General features: G+C 42.1%; 2 protein-coding genes, 1 long non-coding RNA gene and 1 other non-coding gene across 11 annotated transcripts in view; 2 read left to right on the top strand and 2 right to left on the bottom strand.

Moving 5' to 3' along the window:
* Nucleotides 1–108: 108 nt before the first annotated feature.
* tymp (thymidine phosphorylase) lies at nucleotides 109–7905 on the bottom strand. The gene is made up of 10 exons (XM_055022039.1): nucleotides 7880–7905; nucleotides 6591–6730; nucleotides 6321–6523; nucleotides 5078–5176; nucleotides 4871–5000; nucleotides 4679–4797; nucleotides 4127–4289; nucleotides 1689–1916; nucleotides 1252–1392; nucleotides 109–1190 (listed from the first exon to the last, which is right to left on the bottom strand). Exons 2-10 carry the CDS (start codon nucleotides 6706–6708, stop codon nucleotides 1027–1029), a joined length of 1365 nt encoding a protein of 454 aa, XP_054878014.1. The 5' UTR covers nucleotides 6709–6730; nucleotides 7880–7905; the 3' UTR covers nucleotides 109–1026.
* Nucleotides 269–340, top strand: trnad-guc (transfer RNA aspartic acid (anticodon GUC)). The gene has a single exon. It is a non-coding gene; the product is annotated as a tRNA-Asp (tRNA).
* Nucleotides 2273–23714, top strand: LOC129352859 (uncharacterized). 2 transcript variants are annotated; one of them, XR_008604947.1, is made up of 6 exons: nucleotides 2273–2343; nucleotides 3207–3255; nucleotides 21453–21527; nucleotides 22431–22561; nucleotides 22629–22761; nucleotides 23547–23714. It is a non-coding gene; the product is annotated as an uncharacterized LOC129352859 (long non-coding RNA). The 2 variants fall into 2 exon arrangements; XR_008604948.1 differs by having other exon boundaries at nucleotides 22629–22767.
* The window catches only part of shank3b (SH3 and multiple ankyrin repeat domains 3b), a 42620-nt gene continuing 27808 nt past the window's right edge, over nucleotides 9029–23840 (bottom strand). For 5 of the 7 annotated variants that reach the window (XM_055022032.1, XM_055022030.1, XM_055022034.1 and 2 more), the window contains 11 exons: nucleotides 23541–23623; nucleotides 22620–22744; nucleotides 22415–22547; nucleotides 21440–21520; nucleotides 21297–21314; nucleotides 20412–20542; nucleotides 19666–19759; nucleotides 18590–19144; nucleotides 17503–17793; nucleotides 14525–15815; nucleotides 9029–14074 (listed from right to left, as the gene is read on the bottom strand). In XM_055022032.1, the coding sequence (XP_054878007.1) occupies nucleotides 13480–14074; nucleotides 14525–15815; nucleotides 17503–17793; nucleotides 18590–19144; nucleotides 19666–19759; nucleotides 20412–20542; nucleotides 21297–21314; nucleotides 21440–21520; nucleotides 22415–22547; nucleotides 22620–22744; nucleotides 23541–23623 (3397 nt within the window). In that variant the 3' untranslated portion in view covers nucleotides 9029–13479. The remainder of the gene's footprint in view (nucleotides 14075–14524; nucleotides 15816–17502; nucleotides 17794–18589; nucleotides 19145–19665; nucleotides 19760–20411; nucleotides 20543–21296; nucleotides 21315–21439; nucleotides 21521–22414; nucleotides 22548–22619; nucleotides 22745–23540; nucleotides 23624–23840) is intronic. The other 2 variants (XM_055022033.1, XM_055022037.1) reach the window with 1 other exon arrangement.

Raw genomic sequence — 23840 nt, 5'->3', positions numbered from 1 at the left:
GAAAGTTTTCTCATTCCCACAATAAAAATACATATGTTTTGTATTTTTATTAAAACATAATGTTAAATTAATTCTCAAATACATTCACAATATAGCGGCTCATCTCTCACTTTAGAGAGATAAAATTAAATCTTGTTCAAATTCACAGTTGAAACATTCGGCAAAAAACTAAAACGCGCGGCACCAAACTGGGAAGCGATCCAACCAGCATGAACCAGAGGGCGGTGCACAGATTTCATAATGTCTGCTGGGGCTTGTAGACACTATCTCCTCGTTAGTATAGTGGTGAGTATCCCCGCCTGTCACGCGGGAGACCGGGGTTCGATTCCCCGACGGGGAGAAATTGCACTTTTTTTTTCTTCTCCGCTTTACATCTTAGTGTATTTACCATTCATCACTTCCTTGGCAAATTGTGCGCCTTTTACGCTGATGTACAAAAAAGATTCTCAATTCGAAAATGTAAGGTTAAGAGTGTTGTTGCTTAATCCTCCAATATTTGTTGTCATTAATTTGTTTCGTGCACGGTTATGCTACTGATTTCTGTAAATTAGAGGCAATCTATCTGGGACGCATGTCAGTTTATTGAAAACAATTGAAATTATTATTTTTTTACGTTTCACAGCATGCTGCGTGTTTTCTAACTGTCCAGCAGAGGGCGCCACGAACCCAAACATACAATGTTCTGAAAAGATTTACAAGAAGACAGGTTTGTCACTAAAATAATGAGTTTAAACTTATCTTTCTTTACTTAGAATTGTTTTTATTTTGCAGATATATTTGAATGTTCTTTTGTACTGTTTTGGTAGTAAACTAACAAAAATACAATTGTACTGTCTTCAATTTAATTGCTTTAATCCCAGCACACTGAAAAAGTATGTGCATCTTTTGAGTCTAACATAATTTAAACGTTATTACCTAAAAAATTGGACGTTTAATGAAAAGATGGAAAGATATACAGAAACTGCTTTTTGATTTGAAGATTTGCTACTTTTTGTTAGGATTATAACAGAAACCATACAGTGTAGATCAGTTTGATTTAACATCAGGCTGCAGTATTTCTGCTACTAAAGTGTGTGCATGTTCTGCTTCTCTCTTATTGTTTTTTCCCACAGTCAGAGCTTTCTGCAGCAGGTTGATCTGGTCTGGACCCGGAGCCGGATCTTCATAATGAATCCGCAGCCAGGAGGCACCTGGAACAGCAACAAAAATGAATCAGGTAAAAACCAGGTAACAAGCTTTCATCAGTCTCACCTGTTTCTACAGTCTGGCCAGGAGACACCAGAAGCTCCGCCCCCACACTGTGATTGATTGGCTCCCCTGCCTTCGATCGCCCCGCCCCCAATTTCTGCAGAACTTGAGCCAGAACCAAACCGTCCACACCTGCAACAACTCCTGGATGAAGATAAAGGGCGAGAGGAAATTAATGTATTGCTGTTATCTATTCACTAACAGTTCAAAACAGCGTTAAATACAAGCTGATCCTCCATTTTTAACCAGTTTATAATCAGTAATCAGCAGAAGAATATAACAGCCATGGAGGAAGAAAAATCTGACTTTAATCTCTTCAATCTTTTTTTTTTTTTTTTTTTTTATTAAACTGATAAATGTGACTTTTTTCTCTCAGATTTTTTACATTTAGCCTCAGAAAATTAATGCCAGAGTCGTTATTCGCCATGGTTAAACTTCACCATCTGTAGGAGTCAGAAGTTCCAGTTGATGCTCAGATTTCCTCAGGACGCTGAAATAATCTGTGTGGGCGGAGCAAAGCGTCCGGGCCGTCTGATTGGCCACGCCCTGAGCCGTAAGCATGGCCTCGAATTTAGACAAGGCAGCTCCACCAATCACAGCGTCGTAAATCTGCTTTCTGCCCTCTGATAGGCCCGGCGCCAGATTCGTCATCTCCAGCAGCATTCCACCTGCCGGAATCAATAGTGATGAGTTCTCGGTCAATTTCTCCCATTCAGCAGCTTTTAATATTAATTTTAACACCAAACAACTTGACTCCTCAGGAGTTATTAAGTCAAAACGCATCTAATCTTTGCTGGGCAGTTTGGGATGACAGAGTAAGCAGTTATTGTCCGCTAATGAGCAGAAAGTACTGGCAAAAAGCAGCAGCCAAAGTCTTAATAAAAACTACAAGACCTTCAGAAAGTCTTGGACACTGTTGACAAAAATCATTGTGGTGGATTATTTAAAATGTATAATCAATATGACCGAAGAACACTAATCCAATTGTAAACACTCTGATTTCCCAGTTTTCCTGAACCCGTCTCAGCGAACCGCTGCAATGGCGGAGTTTAATAAACAAGTCGCTTCATCTCGTTTCAACGCGTCCAAACGACGGTAATAAACACTAATATTTGCTTTTCCTGCTACATTTAGCCGTGAATGTCAATTAAATTCCTGTTGAGACGATTTTAAAGTCCAAAATGTAGATAATTAGCTGAGCAGCGAAGCGCAGCACTTTGCTAATTGGCGACAGTTGGAGCTAAAAGTTTTGCAGCTAATTAGTTGCAAAGCGCCTCATTTTAACTGGTTTTAATATATGAAAATACAATTATAGGTTAGTTCAAGTTTTTAATGCACAGTTTTGACAAAAATGTGTGATAGAAATACTTAATATTTAGTGAAATACTACAGTGAGGTTTTACTGCTGGTTTCCTGGTTAATGATTAGCTACATTCAGAGTTTATGTTGAATAAATTATCACTTTGCTGTCTGGAAACATGCAGAAGTTCATTTAAATATTTTCCATCCATATCTAAATAAGTATGGAAAATTAAAAAATGTTAATATATTAAAATATTGATCCTCATCCCATTGTTTATGAATCTATTATCAACCCATAAATTAATCCTATTGAATTAAATGTTCTAGCAAAATATTAAGTCTCTTTGTATTTGTAATCGATTCTTCCTTCGTCAGTTTATATGGTTGTTGTAATGTGAAGGTTTAGTGTTGATGCAGATCATCTGTTGCCATTTATCACTAGTAAATATTGTTTCGGAAACATTTTTACTCTCAATCAGGGGTTTTCATATGTTGTTCACAACAGAGAGAGATTGTAAAACAACCAAGAATGAATGAAAAGCTCTAACAGGCAGAGACAACACAGGAGTTTTATACAAAATATGACACATATAAACATAAAACTGCAATCCTTTAAGTTTTAGAAAATTTCATTCATATTTTTAATTTGTTTTTAGGAAAACAGTAGACCAGGCTGAAACCTCCGGAGAGATTCTGCTTGTTCTGGTAAGATCAATCTGAATTACATTTATTCATTTTCTGTCTCTAGGTGTTAAATACGTTGCTGTTCAGTTTTGTGAAGGACCAGAAATTTGCTCAGCTGTTTATGTTTAATCAGTGCGGAACATTTTTAGCATCAATTAGATGAATATGAAGCATATTATTAAATAAACTAGTCAATTAGTTTTATTTATAAAATAAACGTTTTTTTAAAACCAACTCAAAATGCTGCTCAAAATTAAAGTAATAAGAAGAATCTCCTCATCGCGGATGTTGAAGAGGTTTGGTGGATTTTAGCGAACGCTGAGTTTCTTTTCTTAATGTGAATTAAGAGAATATCAACAATTAACCACAAAACGGTTTTGTGTTTGGATTGTTGCTGCTGTAGCTTCTTGTTTCTGGACTGATTTTTGTCTTTTTTATGTTGATCCTTTTGGCTAATGTATTAAAATGCTCAGAACTCAAATGTAGTTCAAATTTCTTCTATTATTTTTGGCAATGGACAGTTGATTCTTATAAATGTGACGTTTGATGGAGATTTTGACCTCTCATCAAACCAAAGCACCACTGACGGGCTTTTGATGCCAAATGTTATTTTGGTAGCAAGACTGTGAGTAGATAACGGACGCTGACTTTAACGGTGGTTGTGAAGCTGAAATTTTGTGGTTGGAATGAAAAGCAGACAGATGGAGGACGGCTCCAGGTGGAACTCCACCCCCGTTTCTACGGTTTGTTCTGAGTATTTCAGGCTCTGCTGTGGCTTCCTGTTTGGCAGTGATTTCATTCCCTAAACACAGATTCAGCTTTCAGTTGATGCTTGGTTTGATCTGTTCACCATTGTGGTTCTAATTGGTACCAAAACGGTTCTTGTCGTTACCGAGCGTCGTGACCAGCTCCATCAGGTCGTCAGGTCCGTTTCCCTTCAGCGTCTCCAGGGATTCGATCACCTCCAGGCTGTTTCCCACACAGCGGCCGATGGCGCCGTCCATGCGGCTCAGCACGGCTCCCGTTCGGATGCCCAGGCAGTTGCCTGCTTCCATCTTAGAGAAATATCAATTTTTTACTGGAGCTGCGCGAAACCGCTTCGAAATCAAATCTACAACACATAGCATTTTAATTGGTCTAAAAACAAAATGTTTCACTTGATTTCTTTTCCAAAAAAATAGCAAATGACAGAAAATATTTTCAAAAAGTGTTTTCTGAGTTACACAGCGGAGAATTATTATTATAACCCTAACCCAATAAACAGAAGTTGTAAAAGAAGATGGCCGCCCTGGTGTGCTGACATCACTCTTAACTATGGAAACATTTCAGATTCTTCCGAAAATTCAACCTTCACAAACCAAAAATCAGATTGGACTTCTCCAACGCTGTAATTTAGCAGTTAAAAAAAAAAACTGCTAAGCAGCCATCTTGGATCTGGACTCACTAAGAGCTGAGCGAGCTGCTTGGCACTCTGCAGGTCTTTGTAGAGCGCCGCGCGACCGAACTTCACGTCCAGCACCAGAGCGGACAGAGACTCGGCTCCTTTCTTTGAGATGATGGAACCTGAAAAACCCAACAGCGGCTCGTTCACATGTACGCCCCGATCCAAGCCGTCTCACTGATCCCAGTTCGGTACCAGTAATGAGTGGGAGGCTGTCCACGGTGCTGGTAGCGTCCCTCAGAGCATACAGAACCCGATCAGCCGGAACCAGCATCTCCGTCTGACCTACGATGCAGCAGCCCACAGAGGCCAGGATGGTCCGGATCTGCAGACAGGAAACACCTGGTTGGTCACTTCCTGTTAGATTTTGACGTCTGCAGGAACAGTCTGGTGCTGCTTCACCTGGTCGCCTGATTGCTGGACCCTGAATCCTGGAATGGATTCCAGTTTATCCAGAGTTCCTCCTGTATGAGCCAAGCCCCGCCCACTGATCATCGGCACCTGGCGAAGACGAAAGGGCGCTGAGTTTACTGCAGGTGAAGGGTCAGGGTCAGGTCAGGGTAAAGGTTAGGGTCAGGGTAAAGGTTAGGGTCAGGGTAAAGGTTAGGGTCAGGGTAAAGGTTAGGGTCAGAGTAAAGGTTAGGGTCAGGGTAAAGGTTAGGGTCAGGGTAAAGGTTAGGGTCAGGGTAAAGGTTAGGGTCAGGGTAAAGGTTAGGGTCAGGGTAAAGGTTAGGGTCAGGGTAAAGGTTAGGGTCAGAGTAAAGGTTAGGGTCAGGGTAAAGGTTAGGGTCAGGGTAAAGGTTAGGGTCAGGGTAAAGGTTAGGGTCAGGGTAAAGGTTAGGGTTCCCTGAGCATCTTCTGCTTCCTCCTGTCACGACTAGCAGAGATCGCATTTTAACCAAACTACATCAACTAAATAGGCAACATTTTCAATTCAGAAAACCTTTTGTCCTTCTGAATTATTGAATAAATAGACAAATGACAAAAATATTTATCATTTATAATGTTTATTTTGGTTATACAGTCTTCAGATTAGAGATTTGAGGAACTCTTTGTCATCAATGGAAAGATGACATGCTAAACTATGACGTCAGAAATACATTAAAGATGCAAATAAACAAATGATTACATTTATTTTCAAAGTAAGAAAGTAAACATTTTACTGCCTAAAATGCAATAACAGCATTTCTTTAATGAATACTTGATTATTCGACCACAGAGATCATCAGCTGATCTGCTGATTTATTAGTTTTTTTAGATTAACAAAAGCATTTGGAGTTTTGGGTCAAACTTATTTGTGAAAATTTTTTTCTATCTTGTTTTGTACAGTTTTGGCTTAATTACATCTCTGAACATGTTTTTCTTTTAGTAAATTACCTTTTTTGAATCTCCAGGTGACGATTAATTGATTACCAAATTAGTTTTTTCAACAACCGATTAATCACAACAAATTCAATTGATCGTTTCAGCCGTAGTTTAAAGTCTACTACATGAAGCGCAGAGTGACCAGAGTTCCCTCATCAGAGCTGCCCCTCCCCCACCTGTTGCCTACCCTAAACAAAAAGTGAAATAAAGGACTCCTTACTGCATCAATGTAACTATTTAAGGTTTTCCAGTAAAAACGCTGACGGGGTCCGGGGTTTACCTTACAGCCACAAGCCGCCAGCGCCGGCGCCAACACCAGGCTCACTTTGTCCCCCACCCCTCCCGTCGAGTGTTTATCCACCATCAGCCTCTTCCAGTCGTCCGGCCACCTCATCACCTCCCCGGACACCATCATCGCCCGGGTCAGCGTGCGGATCTCCGCCGCCTCCATCCCTCGCTGCCAGATCGCCATCAGCATGGCCCCTTAAACGCAGAGGCAGAAGTAAAAGCCGCTCGGCTCCAGTCTGGCTCCGAATCGAGCCGTTCCTACCGATCTGGCAGTCCTGGATCCGTTTGGTCGTTACAGACTCGATGAAGAATTTGATCTCCTCATCGGTCAGCTGACCTCCGTCCCTCTTCTTCCTGATCAGATCTACGATGGACGGCATGGCGGCTCGGAGAAACCCGAATCTTTAGCGAGAATATTTATATTTGGATGTGTTTATTGAGGCGACACCAACTTTTTATTGAGTTTTAATTGGGGCTGAATGATTCAAATCAGCTCTTTCTGATGAAATAAGGACATTATATCATAATCAAAACATTGAAATATGACATTTTACACTATTCCCTAATATTATGGACTAGATCATCTAAAAGAATGTTTTCCATCAGATTGTAGTTTTGAAGTGAAGTTTGTTAGTAAAGAGCATTTCAGCAACATGACAGTTTAAAATTTTACATGATGAAAACAGATAACTAAATAAAGAGAAGTTATAATCCAGACCAAAATCAATATATTTCCTAGTTATATTTGATCAATAAATAACCGCAGTTGTCATAAATAAATGGTGTCGTTGCGCAACCTCCCCTTTCATGTTACAACAAGGAACAACTATTTTTATAGATCTGGAAACTGACTTCTTGTTTTTCCAGGAAACCTTCTCTTCCTGTTTCATTTCTCTGTCTGACTGATTTTTACGATGTCAGAAAAAAGACGTAGAATAAAAGTTTGCAGGAGACAAAAACACACAACTAGATTGATTTTGTTGGGTCTTGATGTCACCTGAGTGATTAATTTTAAAGGTAATTTTATTTAGTGTTACTGTTCGGGGAAGTGGGATGAACTCGGGTTTCTGGATGGTGTTTTTAGCTTTGCTTTAAAGGAACTCAGTGTTTTGGTCGTTTTGCAGTTTTCTGGAAGTTTGTTTCAAATTAGAGGAGCATAAAAACTGAAAGCTAATTTTCCATTTTGGAATTTATTTAATCTCTTTTGGCAGGTAAATAAATTATTTTTTAACTGAATTGAATAGAAAAAATACTTGGCTAGAAACATCCCAGTTTCTAAAATGCAGATTTGTCCAGCTTGAGGCTCTTCAATTCAAAAATGAATAAACTTGTTAAAAAGTCACACAGTCGGTAAATCATTTAACTGAAAATCTGCTATAACTCAGCAGATTTTCTGCCTAGGCAGTAACAACTTTTTATTTTACAACAAATCTTCAGCATCATTAACCAACAATAAAATCTGCTTTAAATTGAGAAAATATAATTTTAATGTATCTCCTGACTGGTCATTAAAGTCAGTGAGTGAGGCGTTGCGCAGCTGATGGGTCCTACCTGCTCTGCAGTCGGAGTGGCGTTGACCTGTTGGCAGGACGACCCACCTGCAGGTTGGCACGCCGTCAGCCAATCAGAGAGCAGGGGGAGGAGCCAATCAGAGAGCAGGGGGAGGAGCCAATCGGTTTACAAGAAACTCCTGAGTCAAGTTCATGTCGTGGTTATCTCGGTTTTGTTTGCAGATTGTCATGTACCTTCATGTCACAATCTGAAAAGCTGAACAAACTCGCTTTAAAAACAACAAAAAAAACACGCAATTTTACTGAAAACTTTATTAATCTGACCAGAATATTTACAATATTTTAATGCAACTCTGATAATTAATACCATTTGGAGTCTCTTGTTTAGTTTTATTCAACTTTTCTGTCCCAGGATTTTCTTAAGTAAATACAGAATAAAAAGAAATTGAATCCTTAATTTTAATTGTAAAGGGTCATTTTATTTTTAGAGCACATTTTCAGCAACAAGGCAATACAAAGTGCTTTACAGGAATTAAAATACAAACAAAATAAACCAAAGGAAAGAAAAATAATCTAATGTTGATCTAAACGAGGTTCTCCTGTTCAGGGTTGATAGATAATCATCCTCTGGTCTGATTCCTCCAATAATAAGAGTATCTCTGCATAATAATCTGAAGTTTTATCTCGTAAAATATTGGTCTAATAGTGAATACAGTTTCTAAACATATTAGCTAACAATTATTGATTATTTTTTTGTTTTAAATTCCTGAAGTACTTACTGTTTTATCCAGTTTTCACTCCACACTGCTCACACCGAGTCGATAATAACGTCCCTACAGGAAAGAAACTTGATTATTTGGGTCAGTTTCCTCTGTAAATTCAGACCTTTTATTGTTTGTAGCCGTTTGCATCAAACAAATAGAAACTTTTTTACTTCATTTTTCAAATAGTTTCAACATTTGGATGACATTTTAGTCTATCACCCCATATTTTGTCAGAAAAATGGAAATGATAAATATAGATTTGATTTTAATGTAATAATGCAAAAAAATGCAAAATAAGTTTACATAAATTACTACTAGTTCTGCTAGGAAATAAAGTTTAAGCCACTAACCACTAGATAATCTATAACATTAGCATTTACGCTTACTGGGTCTTATTTTGAAAGAATCAGACAGGAAGCCAGCGCTCGGTTTGTAATAAATGAGGGTTTATTATAAAGATTACAATCTGTCAAAGAGCTCATCAGCTGTCATCGTGGCTCTCCGGAGCTTAGAAAAGAGAAAAACTGCACGTACACGCACGCCACTCACTCCAGAACAAACCACAGACATACTGTAAAAAGAGGAAGCTAGTGAGGAAGAGGAGGAGGAGGAAGGATTTACACGCAGGTTCAGAGAGTCGGGATCTCAGCCGGAGTTTTCCTGATCGTTATTCCGCTTTTTCCAGATTCGTCCTGGTTTTCATAACCAGCTGCTGATCTGTTAGCATCCCTGTTTCAGTTCAGCCTCACTCTGCAGCGCCCCCTGCTGTAAAAATCTCTAAGGTAACCAGTTATGAACAACTCATAAAAGCACATATACTGTAGTATAGATGAGCGGAAACCATGAATTAAAACAGATTAACATGGTGGATAATAGAAATGAACTGAAGTAGTTCAGTTTATTTAAAGAGTTTTAAGAGATTTTTACCTCTTTTTGTTGAAATTTATGAAGGTTTTCAGCTCAGTGTCTCACATTGGGTATATTGTTGATTTTCTTGCACATCCTAAAGTCACTTTTTGTACAATTACATAATTTTTTAGTTAATTTTAGCTTTCAAACTATTAACTATATCATAATTAATTTGCTATTTTTCTATTTTGTTTGGTAAAAGCAAAATTAAAATGATTTTCCACCTCATTCTGCAACAGAAATATTATTTTTCCCCAAACAAAAATAGATATATATTTCCTCGCCGTAATTATTAGCAGGAAGTGAATTTGTCAGCGTCCTCTAGTGGCTGAAAGTTGTAAAAACGATTTGAATTTTTTTTTTTTTGCGTTTATCGGTTTCCTGTTTTAGTATTGGATTTAAATTTTAAAAAAACATTACAACGTTTTGACGCATTTTCATGTTTCTGACTCACAGCGACGCTTAAAAACAAATGAAATCTTTATTGGTCTTTTGTAACGTTCTAATTTTTACCTGCTGGACCAGAACTTGACCTCTGACCCGTCCAGTGTTTTCACCAACAGCTACTCTAACAGACATTAAAGGCTTTAATATAATGTTTTCATTATAGACTGTACATTCTGCATTCAGGGCTTTCTATAAAATATTGGCTTTGTACAACTTTGGGATCATGATTGTAGCTCGGCAGAAGGACTGAGACGTGTTGTAATGGTAACAGGCACTGAGCATTGATTGTGCTTTGGGGGGGCAAGAGGGGATGAGGGGTGATGGGGAGGGGGAATAAACTGGGGCCTTGGTTCCCACCAAACTGGTTCCAGTTCAGATTCAAAGAACCCAACTCCTGCAACATGGAGTTGATTATCGTCTGTTTTCTCTGGATTTACAAACTTTCGCCTGTTTGGAAAACGCCTGTAATTACACCGCAAACCTCATAATATAGGGAATTAGTGTGAGGAAATGTTGACATGAAGCCATTTTACTGGCTTAGTTTTGGATTTGTACTACATCAAAATCTAAATATTTTGCTAGTTTTGTGCTAAAATAGGATTTCAGTAAATAAAACATATTTAATGGTTATGAAATGACAGCTATTTAAGCTAGGGGCTAATAATACAGTTGAATTTGGTGAGGTTTTATTTAATTAGCTTCAGCTGAAAGATTGAATATATTAACTTAAAATTAGTGCAGCACTAAAAAAGCCCAGCCCAGATTTACTTAATTTTTGAGATTGGCAATCGATTGATACTTTAACAAGAAACCAATCACATCCACTGATCTTAGATCCAGTTGATATATTTAATGATTTTTCAGACAAAAAAAAATTGGCATCGGCTGGCCATGCTTTTCTAAACATCAGTTATCGGCCAGAAAACTGCAATTGGTGCACCAATATTTGAAACAAGTTGGAATTTTTCATAATTTGTGGGTGTTAAATTTAAATAGTAATGGTCCAAATTATTATTTTATTTAATTTTCTACTTTCTAACAAAAAAATGCTTGAAAAATAAACCCAATTTCAGAAAGATGATCTTTTTCCTTGTGATCGCCGCAGAAGCCGTTCAACATTGTAGTAGTTTTGGTTTTCTGGTTGCTTCAGTGGATGAATCACCAGATGAGCTTAAAGGAACCACCACTGGGCCCAGTTTGGTGTTTTTGGAAAGACGTACTGTCTCTTTAAGAGCTTCTGTCAATCAGGATGGGCCATAAAGTGCAACAAGTATTAATTAGCTAAACATCAGGAACTGAACGACATGTGAAACTAATTCATTTATTAGCTTTATTACAGCAGCTGAGATGTTTCAGTGTGAACTGGATCAGAACTTTTAAAACCAGTAATTTAACATTTCACTGCAGCTTTGTGCTGGAATAAGATACTATATATTCATACTTATATATGTTTTATATACACAATATATTTATTTAACTATAGCTCTGAACTATTAAATATGCCTTTGGAAGTTGATTGTACTGGAATGTCTTCAGTGTGGTTCATCAAAATCCGATAATATGTAAATCTAACTGCTGTAAACATGAAGCTGTTTTTTAGCTAAGTTCTAGTTAAATATTCCTCTTTATTGGCACAAAAATCGACCCTGTTCAGGTTTATAAAAACGTACAAACATCTGGATGCGACGGTGTTCCCGTTTGCCTGTTTTTATGTTTGGATTCAACTCCACTTTTGACAGGGAAAGCATCCCGTATATGGCAGCGGAGAAAACTCCTTTTATGGCCTGTTCCTGTGCGCGCTGGTCAGGGCTCAGCGCTGGGTTGGTTTAGTTCCTGGCTGCTGGATGGGAAGATGCATGAGGAGGAGGAAGGTAGAGTCTGTACAGATGGCTTTGAGCAGATAGCACCGTGTGCAGGTAGCCCTCAGAAAGCAGGTAAAACCCTGAAACACACCAACGCCGCTCATCGACAAATCATCATGAACTCCAGAGGCGGGAATTCAACTCATTGTCAAATCATCACTACACATCTGTTTCCAGACGACTGAAAGCTCTGCACGGCATCACCGCCACCACTGGTATCATTATCATTATTATTACTTATTGATTAATTCTAAATGATCCATTAACATATGAATTCATGTTTGAAGCAACACAAAAGCTTTATGATATTTGAGGGGCGAAAATCACAACAGCCGAAAAAAAAATGTTTCAGAACTTTCCGGATCATTTAGATAAACCGGCTCATTGATCGACTCATTGATCGACTCACTGATCGGCTCATTGATCAGAACTCTGAGTCCAACTGCGACTTTTACCAAAAACATAAGAAAAAAAACATATTTATTGTGATTAAACTGATAAATTTCTAGCAGCCAAAAGTTAATCTTTTGATTCTTTTCTGTTATTATGTAACAAAATGTTTAATATTTTTTGATTTGGGTTCAAAGTTTCCATAAAACGAAACTTAAACCTGAAATTTCCTCAAATTTAAGATTCAAAATGTATTTTAGTTTTTAAGGCAGCAAGTAACAATTATTTTCTTAGTTGATTCATTCTGACAATCAATTAATCGCTAATTAATTTGGCAGAATAATTGATATCATTGACGTTTACCAATTAATCGTCAAAATAAACGATTAATCAGGAAAAAAATGACATTCCTCAGATTATCCATTTAGCCACTGAAGCCTTTTTATACGATATGAGAATAAATGATTAAATTTCTTTTTAAATTAATAAATAAAAGATTTTATTACTTTAGTGAATTTGAACCAAACTTCCACTGATGAGTTTTAGTTGAATTATTTTTTTGTGCGGTTTTAGCTTAATTACTGCTATGAACATGGGTTATATATTCTCCAGTTCATCAGCTACTAAATTAGTTGCTATTTATTTTTATAACCAATTAATCCAATTAATCATTTCAGCTTAAATATTTTAGTTTTGGTGGGAAAAATATGGAAAGTTTCCAATGTTTGAATTAAAGAACCACAAACTGGAAAAATCTGTATTTTCACCAACTAAATTCAGGATTTGTTCCCAATTCACCTGAAATATAATCATGTTTATATTTGTAGTTAATATTGTGCATTTATTTTGGATATTTAAAATGGTTCAATGTTCATCAGAATTTTTATGCCATTTCCGTCATATTAGTAAAACATGGTTATTGATTATGTCAATAACGTCGGGGGAAATTTATCGTCTGGTTCGGATCTGCGTTGATCGGACTTTCATGAAAAGATCGGCTAGAGGTTGCATTAAGCCAAAAACATTGAATGTGGGTCGCAGGATGGACGTCATTTCTTTGCTATGCGAGTTGCAGGTCAGAGGTCAGAGCTGCTGATTAAAGAGCCGATGAGCCAAAACGTTTCAGCGATCTGGGCGCCAACGAAAGCGGGCGGTTCTGTAATGGCTGAGATAGTGGATTAAAGAGATGGCTCGGGGTCTGACTTGAGGTCAGGGGTCGTGAGGTCAGAGTTCTGGATGCCTAGAGGTGACTGGTTGGAGGCGATGGGTCAAGTGGAGCTGTCCAGTAACTGTCTGAGGGCCCTCTCGATGTTGATGCGGTGGCCCAGCCTGGTGACGCCCAGCTCCACGTAGTCCTCCTTGGTGAGCGCCGGCAGGTGGGAGCCTTCGATCTCGTGCTCCTGGAAGCGCTGGCGGTGTTCGGCCAGGCCCATGCTCTCCAGCCAGTCGCCCACGTCGTACTTATTCCACAAGCTGAGGGGCCGCTGCCTCCAGGGCCGCAGGGCCAGCAGGGGCCCGCTGAGGACCGGGGAGGGGCAGGGCGAGGCGTGAGGCGAGGGCGAAGGCGAGCGGGATCTGGTTCGTGCGCTGGCGCTCCTCATGACGAATCGGACCTCCTTCGGTTCCGACGGCAGGCTGAGACTTGAAGACTTGAGGATGGTCAGGCCTCGACCGGAGCTCAGGTCGGGCCGCTCGGAGCACGGCGCCGGCGAGGAGCCAAGGCCCACGGACCGGTCTGAGGGGGAGGGAGACGGGGACGGACTTCGGCGGGTGACGGGGTAACGACTTCCTGGACGGACCGTGTAGCTGGCGCCGTATCCTCGCTGGGAGATGGTGTGAAGCTCACCGAGGCTGGAGAACAACCTGCAGGACATCAAACAGAGGGTCACTCAGAACAGTTTCCTTAATGCCCCACTGGTGACCTTAATGCCCCACTGGTGACCTTAATGCCCCACTGGTGACCTTAATGCCCCACTGGTGACCTTAATGCCCCACTGGTGACCTTAATGCCCCACTGGTGTCCTTAATGCCCCACTGGTGACCTTAATGCCCCACTGGTGTCCAAGAAGGATCCTAACTGGTGTGATTATTCTCACTCTCGCTTGTGAACTTGTTGCTTCAGAACTGAGGAAACCTTTCAGTAAAACTTCTACTTGAGGCCTTTGGATTCAGGTTACTGTGAATCTACAGTGTTGATGGTAAATATCAGAAGCGATTCGGTGTTTAGTCGTGATGTAAAGCTGGATTAACTCTCTGAACCGACTGCACTTCTTTAAACCCATTTAGGATTCGGTACCAGACAGTTGAAAGTACCTTGCGCCCCCTACAGGAGACCTGCGGCCCGGGTCCAGTGGACTCGGTTCCTCCCCCAGAGAGTGGCTGTCTTTGTTGAGCAGCTGTAGCCGATTGGCCAGGTCCAGTCCCGACCCGGCCCGGCCGCTCAGCTCCAGGGCGGACGCCGATCGGGCCGTCAGGTCCACCGCCGACCCGGAGCTCTGTCCTCCCAGTGCCGCCGGTCGGCCGCCGCCTTCATCGGGGCTGAATCCGCGCCGCTCATCGTCCCCGCCGCCCCACAGCTTGGACCGCCTCTGGAACAGGTAGCGAGGCTGCCGGCCGCCGCCGCTGGTGGGGGAGGAGCAGAGGGATGAGGAGGGGGACGAGGAGGCGGCGGAGGGGAGGAGCTCGCTGTCGGACGACTGCTTCAGCAGCGGGTCGCGCAGCGCGGAGCGGCCGCGGCCGATCGGCGACCGCAGGCGGGGCTTCAGAGCCGAAGGGGAGGTGGCGCAGGGGGAGGGGGCGGGGTGAACAGCAGGGGGGGAGGAAGGGGAGGTCGGGGCTGCGGGGGACGCCAGCGTGATGGATGGAGGGAGCGAACTGGGAGACAAGGAGCTGTCATGGAGACGCTCGTCGCCTCCTTCCTCCTCGTCTCCTCGCTTCCCCAGGGACTCCTGGCCGCTCTCCCCTCCCCCCTCTCCTCCTCGCCGTGGCAACAGGGACAGGGAGGAGGGGGGAGGCGGAGCAGGGGGGCTGGCGAAGGCGGGGGGAGGAGTCACCAGGCCTATCCTGCGCAGCTCCTCCCTGGTTTCCTCGTCGCTGGAGGACAGCAGGGCAGGTGGGAGCGTCACGGTGTAAGCCCCGCCCTCTTCCTCCGAGCTGCCAACCGTGAGGCTTCGCCGTCGGTCGATCAGCGACGCGTGGCTCTCATTGGCCAGCGCCGGCAGAGGGGAGGGTCTCCATCGTTCTGGGGAGGGCGCGGCGGGTGACGTCACGCCCCCCTCCGTCTCGGGTCGCTCCACCTGTCCGTCGGGGAACAGCGGCGGCGTGATTCGCTTGTGCCTCAGCTCAGGGCTGGTCTGAGGCGTCGAGTGTTTGGTCCGCTGCTCCGGACTCGTCTGAGGAGAGGTGCGCTTGGATCGAGGCTCGGGGCTGCCCTGTGGGGTGGTGAACGGCGTGCGTTTGTGTCTGGTCTCTGGACTGGCAGCCGGGGTGGGGACGGGCGTGGTGGAGGCTGAGGAGTGTTTGATTCGAGGCTCGGGACTCGGCGTTCGAGCGGTGAGCGCTCGCTCTCTCGCGGCGAGAGCCAATGCGAGTGGAGACGATGGATCTAAAGAAAGAAACGAAGGAAACGTTTAATCAGGACTGGATTTGGATTTCACATTCATCACAAAGCTGGATTGTTTTCTGAGCTCCATTTTGTCTGCATCCTGTTTCAGTTGGCCTTTATATTGATGGAGTGCATCAAGGCAGCGTCCTCGGTCCATTTCTGTTTTTTATTTGAAGCTCTTCTATGAGTTGATGGCAGAGCCAGAAAAGCCAACTCCATCTGTTGACAACATTTACTACATTAACTAATATAAGTTCAAATGACAAAACCTAAGTAGCAACATTGTTTATGGGTCTTAAAGGATTTTTTGCCTTTGCAAATTGAGTACAGATGTAGTTCTTTGTTTTCCTGTTGGAGGCGCTATTTTAAAGGAGTTTTGCTGTTTCTTCACTCGCAATAGAAACATTTTTCATACTCAGTTAACATATTTTTTACGTTGAAACAACACAAGACCTTACGAAGTGCTTTTGATGTAGTTTCTTGTTCAAATATCTTAGTTTGGTCTTATTTCAAAAGTACAAACTAAAGTAAACAAAATCTACTTGGACAGATTTTGCGTTTTTACAGTGCAGTATTTGAACACATGTTAAACCTACATTCAGGCCCCGTTTCCACGGAAATGCAGTTTTAGGGAACCATAAATGTTTTCTGGAATTATTTTTAATCAAGTTACACAACAAAAATCGAAAAAATGTAATGTGACCTCCAACCTGACCTTTAACCCTGAATGCCTCATGCTTGACAACAAAAATGGCAGAAATTAGTTTTGTTTCTGCTCATTCATCAAGTTCATGAAATTCTCTGCGATCACGCGTTGTTCTTGTGTTTACCGCTAACGTTAGAGGAAGGTTTATGGCCTCCATGATTAGCGCCACCTTCAGGCCTGGTGGAGTAAAACAAGCATTTAATGTAGTTTTCTGTGTTTCTGAGGGGATGAAAACATTTCTGGAAACGTCCCATGTGAACAGAGTCCATCGCTGCTCAGCGTTAAACTTTAAGGACATGTTTTAAATTTAAAAAGAAATAAGTTTTTATTTTAAATATTTATTTTTTAATATAATTTGTTTTCCTCAAATCCCTCACATTAAAACCATACAGTCAATTACAGAGCTGGTGTCTGAAACCACTGGAGCAGGGGTCAAACTCAGGGTCTGGGGCCAAATCTGGACACCCATAGCTTTTTTTTGTGGCCGTCGAGACTCATAAGTCAGACCTTTGAAATGATGTCTGTGAAATCAAAGCAGTTTTTATCTGCTGCCAAATGTCAGTTCCTCCAGTTCTTCTGCAAAATCAACAGATCATTGCAGGTTTTTTCTTTTTGCACTAATAATTGTGAGGTTGTTTCAAATTTTCCACAAAAATTGTTAATCATTTGGTTCAACTGAAGCTAACTCCCACCTGCAAGTGGTGGCATTCTTACTTTAACACGCTGCTTCCTCGCCTTAATTGATGTCAAGTTATAGACTGTGACCAATTAGAGGAAATATTATAAATATTTCTAAATTAACTCCACAAAACTGATTACAAAAATGACAAACAATGAAATCCTGGAGGAAGTGATAAAAGATGTTCAATATTATTTAATTTCCTTATCGAATGCAGAGAATCTATTAATAACATTCTGTACCACCGGCCCTTTAAGAACATTCATGACCTTGACGTGACCCAAAATGAAAATGCGTTCGACCTAGAGGTTTCCCCGTCAGCGGGTGGAGGAAGGTGTGCGGCGTCGGTGACGGCGACAGGACCGGCGCCGGAGGCGGCAGCTCGCCCAGGTCGTCCATGGAGTGGCTCTGGGTCAGGAGGGGCGGAGCCTGGCTGTCTGACCCCGACCCCTCCACCGACAGGAAGAGAGAGGAGCGGCGACCCTGAACCCGGGCTCGCTCGGACAGAACCTGCTGCTGGTACAGCTCGGCTCGGCTCGGGCTCATCAGTCCACCGCCGTCGGGTTTGGACAGATCGTCTTTCATCCCAAGACCTGAAAGGAAAGAAACTGGACTGATTCTGAATCAGAAAGGCGCCGCAAACATTTCAGTTTCCTGCTGGGAGGTTTGACCTTCAGGCGACCTCAGGATTCAGAGATGAAGATGTTTTAAGTGATGATGAAGGACAGAATCACCAAACGTTCACAGTTTGAACAATTTAATGACCACAGAGCAACAGAAAGTATTAGCAGGATACATTTAAGCCAGATTAGAAAACGGCCTATTTAAAACATGTTAGCATAACGGCTCACGCTGCATTTTCTGTTAGAACGCCTCACTAATTTTACTGCATTACCGTAAACTTTATCGAATTTATGCAACAATTTTAACCATAAAGCAAAAATCTGCATTATTTTCCAGGATTCCTTCAGAAAACCTGCTGAGCCTGACGCTAGGGGGCGCTAGAGCAGCACCGTGTTTCCAATCAATAATCGGTTAATCCAAATAACAAACAGGTCAGCCGTTTGCTACAAATGAAGCGTTTGCTAAAGGAATGCTGTTATTGCATTTTCGGCAATAAAATATTTATTTTCTTACGTAAAAAGAAAGAGTTGCATATTTTCTCATCTTTTAACGTATTTTTAATATTATATAAAAAGGTTTAAGTGGTTAAATGAAAACTGATCCGTAGAATCATCGATTTGTTTCTTCCTGTTGGTTTATCTCTAAGAGTTTGTGGGTGTGAATACTTTAGCCGGGCGCCGTGACCTCTGGAGGTCGCAGTGTTTCCTACTCTGGATGAACCAACAACACAGTGAAGTCAGACAGACGATGACGGCCGATGCTAACCCTGCTCCTCAACAGGAAGTTGTTTCAACAGGGGAGACTTCCTCCTCTGGGGCTTGTTGGGCGCGGCTTGATGTCCCACGTTGGCGTACGGGTTTTCTATCGGTCGTCCCCGGCGACGGGACAGCGGCGAGTGTCCGAGGGCGGGGCTGGAGCCGTGGATGGACAGTGTGGAGGTCTGCGTGGCGGTGTGGAGCGTGGCGCCGGCGGCGTGTCCGTCGGGCTGCGGCGGCGGCGTGTCCTGCAGGATGATCATGGAGCGCGCTTTGCGCTGGCGCTCGGCGTGGGCGTGGCTCCTGGCGTCCGACAGCTCCTGCAGCCGCGGCTCCGCCCCCGGCTTGAAGCTGGAGCGAGTCAGGCCCTCGCCTCGGGCCGGCGGAGGCGGCGGCAGGAAGGACGGCGGCGGGCCGGAGTCGAAGAGGTACAGCGCGGAGGGGGACGGCGGCGGGGGCGGCGCCGTCTGAGGGGGCGGCGGGATGGAGCCGTCCGTCAGAGATGAGCTGCGAGGGAAACGGCTCTCGTGGATCAGAGCCGAGATTCTGTCGTCGTCCGGGGTGCCTGTCGTTGTAACCATGGAAACGGGAGCATAAACAGCTGCGAGTGAACCCTCCTGACCCCCTGACCCCTACCGACCCCCCCCTTCCTCACATCCTCCTCCCCCCAAATCTGACAAAAACTGTCACAAGTTTATGCAGCAAAACAAATGTTGAGCTTCTTCCATGTTAGATATTTACGAAATGTTTCTTCAAAACTGCTTTTGCTTTGAAGAAATAGCGAAAGTTTAAAGGTCAAAAGGTCAACCTGCCCCACCCACATTACCAAACACAACAGAATTGGTGTCAAATGTTTGGGCTGCAAAATGTTTTGTTTGTGCTCCTGTCATTTTAAAGATTATGTTTCCAGAGGTCATTAGAGGTCATCAATAGGTTGCAGCACAGTTGAAATTTATTGCTGCTCAAACGTAGATTCATTGATTGCAGCCAAATTCTTTTAGATCTTGAAAAAAATTGAGCTGGGAAATAGGGGTTGTGGTTGACCTCTGACCTCTGGAAACATTTTTGGGAGTTGACGGGTCTCACCGAAGCTCTTGGTTCTGGACATCCCTCTGGGCAGCGGCATGGTGCTCTTCTCTGGGGCGGAGGGCGGGACCAGACCCTGGCGCTCAAACAGAGACTGCAAACACAACACGCTCTTTAGCTCCCCCACTGGAGAAAACTGGAACTGCTGCATTCGCACGGCACGTCTTGATGCTTCAGTCACATGTTTTGCTGAAATCAGATATTTCTGCGTGGTTATATTACCGCCGATTAGCCGCTGTAGCTAATGACCAGATTGAGCCCAGAGGCGCGATGGCAGCAGCCTGCCGTGGTTTTGAGTTAATAAATGTTTAAAGTTGACAGGAAATTTTTAAATATTTAAGTATGTGTTACCAAAACCGTAACCATAAAATCTTAAAAAACGCAAACCTGAAAACAAATAAAAAGTCAAAAAATGTTATCCTTTATCCGTTATTTGTTGCTTTATTCGCTGATGTTAGCATGTAGATCAGCAAAGACAGGAAGTTTGGTTTCAGTGAAAAATAAAATCTTTAATAAAGTTTAAGCTGAAAGGACCAAAATATAGGCAGGCTGATAAAACACAGAGGGAATCCCTGAACCAAGGTTATTCGGTTTTTGTTAAAAATACCAAAAAGCGAAAATAATTTTTATTTCTATGTAGTTTGTTTTATTCAGTCATGGGAGGTTAAATAGTTAATGATGTTTTTTGGGGTTTTTTTGCTGTCAGAAACATTTATCTACTCAGAGTCGTTTTCTGCTCGTCTTACGTTGATCTCCGCCTGCGTGATGCGTCGGCTCGTCGGCCGCTGCTTGACCGTCGCCGCCCTGAAGTCGTCGGAGGGGCGGGCCCTCAGAACCACTTCCTGTTGACCTCCGGCCAGCATCTCATCTAGTTTCTCTGCAGGAGGAGAAAACGATTAACAATTGGAGGACAAACACAGAAAACAGAACGAATGAAACAGAGACGCCACCACAGAGCAACTTATCGGAGCCGCAGAAACAAACATGGCCGACGGCGACTTCTGTGATTCTCAAACAAAAATCTGAAGATCAGTTCTGACATAATATCTGTTCTCTTTTGGGCAAAAGTTTTTACTTTTCTATCTTGATGTTTACTGATTTTTATTTTTATTTCACTGAAACAAAGTCAGGACAGGAGAAATTTAGATTATTTTATTACTGATAAATAGTTCTGCTGCTGAGGTTTAATATCTAAAAGAACAAAACAGATTTACTGACATTTTAAAATATTCCAGTATTTATTTTCCTTATTTTGCTTTTATTTGGTGCTAATAGAAAGTGGGATCAGAAACATCCAGGAATATTTACTAAAATAAAGACAAAAATCAGGAAATGGCATGTTTTATTATAATAATGTTAAATTTATTTGCTGAACAGCTAAAAAAAAAAAATTGTAGTTCTCAGTAAATGTGTCAGAACCGTCGGCTCGGTTCTGAATGTTTTGGTTCCTCAAAAATGTTCGGCTGCGGCTCTGAAACGTCACAAACACCAATCAGAGATGCACAGCGTAGCTCCGCCTCCAGGTGTTTAAATCTCAGGCTCTGATTGGCTGAGAGGAGGACAACGCTGTGCATCCCGAACATTAAGACACAGAACCTGACCAGAATCACACTAAGGTCCAAGTGACTCACCGTAACGGCGCCTCCTGGCTGCAGACAGAGCAACGTCAGCAGTAAAATAACCACAAACTGATCAGTGTGTTTTTAACTCTGAGTTGGTTTTAAACTCTGGTTTAAATAAACTCTGTGTTTGTTTTTAACTCTGAGTTTCTTACCGATCTCCTCCAGGTCGGCCGTCATGGACTTGGACCGCAGCGTCAGCGACGTGCTAGGGGCTCGCTTCGGAGGGGGCGGAGCTAAGAGGTAGGAAACAGGAAGTTACTATGAATTGGTTCAACGAAGCTGAACTTTAACTGTCCTTAAGTCCAAACGGGTTTTATGTCCTGACAGAAATTACTGTTAAATATTATGTTAGATATTTTATTTAGTTCTAAGGTAGTTTTATTTTAAGGTGGAGAACCAACAGATTGAATTACTTTATTCAAAACTCGTATAAAAACTCGTTTTTCATTAATTGCCTTTGAATCCATTTTCTATTACTTTTAACTGTGAAACTGTCACTTTATAGTGTTTTTATTCATTATTGTTGCTTTCAGTAAATGTGTAACTGCAAAATATAAAATCACACAATGTATTTTTGTCTTGATCTTAGTAAAAAAAATAAAACCAACATACATGTAGCGTTTCAGTAAGTTTTAAGTGAATCATTTCTTAACATTTAAAAAGATAGTATTACAATCCTAATATATTAACAATGCAAGTTTACCTAAATGCTCCCAGACTGAACAATTTAAGCATTTTTCTTGAATCTTTGTGTTTTATTTCATAGTTTCTGATAATTATTTGCTGGTTGTGAGAGGTTTAGAAAACACATCGGTAGTTATTGTTGGTTCAGGAAACGGCAACAAACGAAGTCGTGTAAAAGTGACAAATTTAACTGTTGGATAAATCATGTTGGCTTCATCTTAAAATCTGAACTGCACCTTTAAGACGAACCTCTAATGTCAAATTCAGTCGATTAATTTTATGCAGAAGGTTAAAAAAGCAAAACTCTGCTGTCTGAGTTGAATAACTTCAGGAATTACATCTTTAATCTGTTTCTGCAGCATAAAACCACCTGCAAACATTTACAAACATTTTACAGAACAAGTGAACGTTGTTGCTGAAAAGCGACGCATCATCAGCTGCACCTTTCTTCCTGATCAGGTTTGTTTCTGACTTCCTGGAAACCGAGACGACCTTCATCAGCAGGCGACTTCCTCCCTGTCGGATCAGAGAGACGACCTGGCGGTGACCCACCTTCACCACGTCGCTGCCGTTCACCTTCACACAGAGAGGTCAGAGGTCAGTCTGAGGAACTGTTTAAATTCGACTGGCGAATCAGTGACTTCTCACCTCTATCAGGAAGTCTCCGGTTCGTAGCCCCGCCCTCCAGGCCACGCCCCCCTGATCCACCGACTCTAGGTACTGGAGAGCAGGAAACGCCGGCGTGGGAGCAAACTCCTCGATGGGTGTCTCAGCTGGATAAGGGTCAAAGGTCAGGGTAAATATAAAATGCACTTCCTGGTTTTTGCTGATTAAATTGCAGTTTTATAGAGGAATTTTTCTGTCATAATCCAAGACAATTTTCAGCCTGAAAACAGGATTTTATGTCTTTCTTCTCAAAACTTCTCACGTTTGCACTTGGTTTCTGCTTGCTTTTGGAACCGCCTTTTGGTTGCTAAAATCGATAGTAGCCACACAAACACACCTGCTGGAAGGAAACAAACACACCCAGTACAACACTCTCATTCTATTGGCTGAGAGATTGCCAGGCGACTGGATGGTTCCATGTTTCGTAAGCGAGCAGAGCGTCTAAACATGAGCGTGAGAAATTTTGAGAAGAAAGTTCTGGAGTCTTGATTTTAAACTGAAAATGTTATGGCAGAAAAATCCCCCCATAGCGCTTCTCCACGCATCTACACAGACTCTGATACTGCAGTTCAACCACCAAAAAACAGGAAGTTTGTTTGATTAAGCAATGATCTGGAAACGACTAAATTTAAAACACCAGGGCTGCAATATTCTTCCTGTTGCTGTTTTTGTAACTTCAGTATTAACTGAAGGAGTTTAATCAGCAGTTGTTGGATGTTTATGCAATCATTTATCAGCTAATCAACAGCTTTGCAGCATTGACTGGAAACCAGTTCTGCCATGTGATCACGGCTCTGTGGCTGTTATGCAACAACACAGCGAGGAGTTCTCCTCTCTTGGTTTCAGATTAAAATATCTTTGTTGGTTTCTCCGTCCAAACACCCACCAATCCTCCATTTCTACCTTTAGCTCCTCGCAGGACGAAGCCAAATCCTTCGCTTTCTCTCTTCTGCAGCACGGCTGTCTTCTCCTCTATCACGTAGTCACTGGAACCAGATGCAGATTGGAGAAAACAACTGAGATTATTCGGTAATTCAGATTAGTGTCCAGTAAATAAATGATTGCCTCAACTTCAAACATCACTTTGTTCTTCCATTTTAATTTCATATATATTTATAGGCATATATTTACTAGTAAATAATTATATCTTTATGTAGAGTATTTAAAAGCAGGCAGTATCTTCCCTGTTAGGGTTGATGCTAA

Source organism: Poeciliopsis prolifica, unplaced genomic scaffold, assembly GCF_027474105.1.
Source record: "Poeciliopsis prolifica strain line A6 unplaced genomic scaffold, Auburn_PproV2 SCAFFOLD081, whole genome shotgun sequence".
NCBI lineage: Eukaryota > Metazoa > Chordata > Actinopteri > Cyprinodontiformes > Poeciliidae > Poeciliopsis > Poeciliopsis prolifica.
Note: the sequence above shows the minus strand (reverse complement) of the source record. Positions and strands in the feature narration are given on the sequence as shown.